The 5,747-nt window shown below is 36.0% G+C and overlaps 1 protein-coding gene across 1 annotated transcript in view; it reads left to right on the forward strand.

Annotated features, from left to right (window-relative positions):
• The window catches only part of LOC148947628 (uncharacterized), a 200,651-nt gene extending 198,521 nt beyond the window's left edge, over nucleotides 1-2,130 (forward strand). Inside the window, exon 19 of the mRNA XM_089095962.1 lies at nucleotides 2,002-2,130. Coding sequence (XP_088952088.1) covers nucleotides 2,002-2,038 — 37 coding nt within the window. The 3' untranslated portion in view covers nucleotides 2,039-2,130. The remainder of the gene's footprint in view (nucleotides 1-2,001) is intronic.
• Nucleotides 2,131-5,747: the final 3,617 nt, after the last annotated feature.

Consider the following 5,747-nt stretch of genomic DNA (forward strand, 5'->3'; position numbering starts at 1 on the left):
ATATAGAGTCTCCTATAAGAAAATAGGTAAAGTATACGGCACTGGATTTTAATAGTCCCTACCGACGGTGCTGATCTCCGTTTCCTAGGCCTTCATCCAGGAAATGCAATTGAAGGAGGTGGCATCCATCCTGTGCTTTCGCTCAATCTTACTGCTTACCTTCCCCGTATTTCTCCAGGTACCCATTTAGAGCGGATGGACTTGGCTGAGCTTACAGAGTCAACCCCCGTTCAGAACCAAAAACATCAGGATTCGAACCCCTGTTTTCACGGACAAAAGATTTCAAGTCTAGCGTTTTGACCATGGAACTTATAATAACACCCTTTTTTATCCTTCCCAGCCAGAAATTGCACCAGCAAGTGCCATTTTCCTTGTCATATGGCATGTACAGATAGCGTCATTGATAAAAATTAATAAAAAGAGCGTTTATATTAAAATTTCTTACCTTAGCGGATTTTCCGCTTTGTTTTTGACCTCCCTCGCCTTCTTTAAATTTTTCCATGCATTCCTGCTTTTGTTTTTGTTACTACCGCCGTTATATTGAAACAACTAGTCTCTCGTATCTAAAATCTTTATACTACCCTTTGCAAAAGGCCTAATATGCCGTATTAGGCCATTTGCAATGTCACACATAATTGTGCATCGTATTGTTTCATAAATTGGTAGGTATCTGCTATTGCAAAAAGAAAGTGTCTATTTTTTGTATTAATTTTTAAAAGACCTTTTAGCAAAAAATTCGAAGCAAAGTAAAGAGTCATGTTAAAACCAGAGATGAATAGAAATAAAATTCCAAAATAATTACAACTTAAAACGAACAGATATTTCTATGAATGATTAAATGAAACCGAAAATGAACATAAATTGAAATAAATAATCACAGTAAACATGAAGATAACAAATACTGCTACGTTGAACAAATACATTCTAAAACCAACAGAAATCAAAATAAATAATCAAGTCAAACTTAGAACTAAAATAACTTACCACAAACAAGAGTAAAAATGATGTTCTCTAGAGCTTCTTAAGGCTAAAGCTTCATTTGTACTTTACTGAAAACGATTTGTATTTTGAGATAGCATGAACAAAAACAGCAAATAAAAACAAGAAGAAAACAAAACATCAAAGATAATCAGTGTTACACCTCCCTTGCTCTCTAGCCTTCCAAATGGGTAAGTTTCATTTGGGTTTTATTGATAACGATAAGTATTTTGAACAGTATTATTTTTATTTTTCAAAAGATAGACGAAACATAAAATCACTAGAATAATCTCCTGCTTCTGATATATTCCGTTCATTTTAAATTCGATCTGCTACCCTAATCCCCTCCCACAACACTCCCTGAAAGGTTCATGTTCATCCCCAAAGCTGTTCCCAGGACATTGCAGATACGCTGTTTTGATCACTTCTCAGCAAATACAGTTTTTGATTTACCTTGTTACTTAACCGTAAATAGAGTATGGGTTCCGTAGAAGACCGTATAGTTTAAAATATTTAAGTTGATTCGACAAAATGGTGTATAGCTTTCCTTGCCCCAAGTCAAGACTTGAGACTACTTGGCCCTCCTAACACTCCCTGAAAGTTTAAACTTAATATCTCAAGCAAATCCTGAGATATAGCATATGCACTATCTTACAACCAAAAACGCTTTTATGAATCAGAGGAAAAAATATCCCATCGTCACTCCTCCAACACAAGATTTTAAGTCCTCCTGTCTAACCTCCCCCCCTCTCCTCAACAGTATCCTGAAAGTTTTGGTTTTATTCCCCCTATCCGTTGCCGATATTACACATATGCTATTTCGATCTGTATGCACATAAGAACTTTTGATCTACCTCTCCTCCCTCCCCATGTCAAAAACTCGACATTTTTTTAATCCCTCACAAACTGCCTGGAGGTTTCAACTTGATCCGCCAAGCCATTCCCGAGACATTGACGATAATATGAAAACTCGAGTTCACATAGCGTCGTTTGATTTATTAGGTTATTTGTATTTGTTTTCAGGTTATACCCTTATGAAACTCGGCAAATCTTGACCTAGTGAGCTATCACTAAGAGCTAGTCTACTAAATCCAATTTGTTAACAATTCCACATTTACATAACCTTTGGCCATTTCCACTGGAGTTGTTAGGGTTATGTTCATCCATGGAGGCATACTTATCGGACCTTCCAATTTTTCTGAACAAAATAACTGTTTCAAAACTTGGAAGTACTGATGGCAGTAGAAGAGAAGGGCACGAGAGGAGGCCAGTTATCCTTAAATCACTTTGCTTAAAAAGCTTATTAGAACATTCAATTTCCAATCAAATGAGTCTCCACCAAAATTTCTATAACCACCCCTCCAAATGGCAGGGGCAAATTTTTCTTTACCTTTTCTGGCTCTTTCTCAGGCTTGTTTTCGGGGAGCCAATATTTGTTTCCATCTTTCCCCTCTGCATTAAGGTCCTCGTAGCCTAAGGACTTAAGGACATAAGCTTCGAGCAAACTATTGTCAATTGGCATTTTTGGGCCTCATTTTTTTTTGGGGGGGGGGGTCACATATTCAAAAAACAAGCCACATTTTTCTATTGTATAACCTATGTTTAAAACGGTTGGTACTTTACATTATTTACAGCCCTTATCTCACGGGCATATTTATTGGACCTTTCGACTACCTTGAACAAATTGTTTTATCAACATTTTGATCAGATATTTTTTTGGGGGTTCGGGGGCCACGTATCTAAAGGGGCAAGGGGGTGGTCATCCTCTACTCACTCATAAAAAGGGCCCTAGAACCTGTAGTTTCCAGTTGAATGAGTCCACTCATAAGTTTCTTCGACCGCTCTTCCCATACGAAGTGGCGAGGAGAAAAAAAAAGAAATAAATAACACAATGAAGGCTTCTTAGCCGCTATTAAACTACTTCTGATGTATTGGGGAAATTGGTAGATATTAATGACGAATCTACAAGTATCATTGTTATTTATTTTACGATGAGGTCTTTTTATGGCAATGCTTTAATTGAAATAAAAAAGAGTGGATGAACTTTTCTCAAGCTTTTAATTAGCTCTTAAATTATTAGTCAGAAAGTCATTAAAATTGGATATCCGCATAGAGTAGACTAGACAGTTTGATTTTTGCAAAGAATTAATTAAAAACTGGATTCTAATTATGATCACTGATTTATAACTTTATAGCTAAAATTGCAATGTTAAAAGCATAATTGGTTTCTTAATCAATTTACTTTGACGATTTTTAATGAATTTTCTTAAACAGAGCCGTTCAAAGGGGCCCATCGTGGACGCGGTGGCTTGAGGGGTGGCTGCTGGGTTGCCCACTTTGATAAAAATTTTCACTTTGATTCGGGTTTTTTGCTTATATTTGAGTCGGGAGGGAGTTTTGTAATTAATTTTTACCCGAGCACTGCCAACCCTAGAAAACGGCTCTGTTCTTAAATACAATCAAACAGTTCGTGGTAACGAACTGTAAGTAAGGAGCGACCCGGCTCAATAGTAACCGAAACTGTAAAAAATGGAATTTTGACACCAATAGATACATAAGAAGAATCAGATTTTTATGCTGATTTAATATATATAAGTTTCAGCAAGTTCAGTCTTACCCATTAAAAGTTACGCGCCTGAAAAATTTGCCTTATTTTCGAAAAAAAGGAGAAACACCCCATAAAAGTCACAGAACCTTAATGAAAATTACGCCATCAGATTCAGCACATCATAAAACCCTACTGTAGAGGCTTCAAGCTTCTATCTGAAAAAATGTGGAATTTTGTATTTGTGCCAGAAGAAAGATCACGGATGCGTGTTTATTTTTTTTTTTTTCAGGGGTGATCGTTACGACCCACTGGTCCTAGAATATCACGGGAGGGCTCATTCGAATGTAAATTAAAAGTTCTAGTGCTCTTTTTAAGTGACTCAAAATTGGAGGGTAATTAGGCCCCTCCAACGTTAATTTTTTTCCAAAGTCACTTATTAAAGATTTTAAAATGGCCATGTTTTACAGCAGAGTCAAAAAATCTAATAACTACGTCTTTGTTAATGATTAATCCCCCACAGTCCCCAGAGGAAGGGCTGCAAGTTATGAACTTTGCCCAATGTTTACATATAGTATTGATTATTGGAAAGTATACAGACGTTTTCAGGGTGGATCTTTTCTGGTAGTAGGGGAGATTGGGGGTTAAATGGGGGGATCTTTCCATGGGGGAAGGGAAATTGCTGTAGAGGGGGCGCTGGATTTCCCAGCATTATTTAAAAAAACGATCAGAAATTAAAATAAAAAAAAAGTTTTAAACTGAAAGACTTTTCAACTGAAAACTTTTCAGCATCAAAACCTAAAACGAACAGAAACTATTATGTATATGATTGGGTTCGCTTCCTAGTCAATACCTCGCTCTTTATACTAAAGTTTTTTTATTACTTTCATAAGAGCTATTTATTCTAAATAACGGCCTTTGTGATTAAGAGGTCATTCTTAAAGAATTGGAGAAAACATTCGAACTTTAGCGTAAAGAGCGAGGTATTGACTAGGGGGTGAACCCCCTAATATACGTAATAGAAATATACGAATATAGAAGTTCATTGCGTAAGTTAATAGTAGAGAGCTATCTTATACTCCCACGGGGGCACCAAATATGGGCATAGAACCACGTGGTTTATGGTTTTTGTCAGTGAGAATGGAAAAACAGTATTTTTCTCACTTGAAAAACAGGAATTTTGTCACTTTTATGGATGTTTTTGTGGTCGGTTATGTGCGTCGGTCAATTTATTTGATGTTTTTTATGGATGTCAACAGTAATTTTTGTCTGTTTTATGGAGTTTGTCAGTGACAATTTGAAAAAACAGGAACTTTCTCACTGTTTTGGATCTTTTTATGGTTTTTGTCAGTGAGAATGAAAAAACAAAAACTTTCTCACAGCTTTGTCAGTTTTATTGTTTTTGTCAGTGAGAATGAAAAAACAGGAACTTTCTCACTTTGATGGATTATAGAGTCAAATGGGGACAGGTCAATGGCACTTCCTTCAGGATAATGTTGTTGTTGTTGCTTGAGGCAAATGTTGTGGGTTTCCAGGAAACAGTTAGATCACGTGTTTCCTTTTCAGCCAATCAGAGGGCTTGTTACATATTAGCGGCGGAGGGAATATAAGGAAAGGATTTTTGCTATAGTTTTATTAGTCTGTGAATAGAATTCAAAGGAGTGAGAAGAACAGTTTTGAATTTACTTATTTGGATATATATTTGTAATAATGAGTGGAATGTTTACCCTCTTAGAAGTTGATAGTGGAGTTGATGATAATAATACAAGAGCACCAAACATTGCGGTGGAAATTACGAAAGGATCGCGGCTTTGTCTGGAATGGGATGAAGTATATGCAAGATATGTGATATCCTTGAGCAAATTTAAAATAGAAGATCAATTATGTTTCGCCGCAAAAGTTGATATAGCACATGTGAATAGACTTCAATGTGCTTTAAGTGCATTTGTGAAACATATCGAAGATAATAAACACTATTACTAATTGTACATGCTTAATATTCTTCATGTTATATGTTATAATTATTCAATAGAATTGCTTCGAAATCGAAAATGTTCCTTTTCTTTTCTGGTTAGAGCTAACGAATCAGGACCAGTCTAGAATCAGCAGTGAGAGCGACCTGATAGAATAATTAATAAATTTGAGAAATAGAGAATTAGATCAAATTTTCAGCATTGAATAGATTCAATGAGGCGGTAATTGAAGGTTGAGAATCCTTATGCGG

The sequence above is a fragment of the Artemia sp. Qi Xiang Cuo genome, chromosome 10 (genome assembly GCF_049724085.1).
Source record: "Artemia sp. Qi Xiang Cuo chromosome 10, ASM4972408v1, whole genome shotgun sequence".
Classification (NCBI taxonomy): Eukaryota; Metazoa; Arthropoda; class Branchiopoda; order Anostraca; family Artemiidae; genus Artemia; species Artemia sp. Qi Xiang Cuo.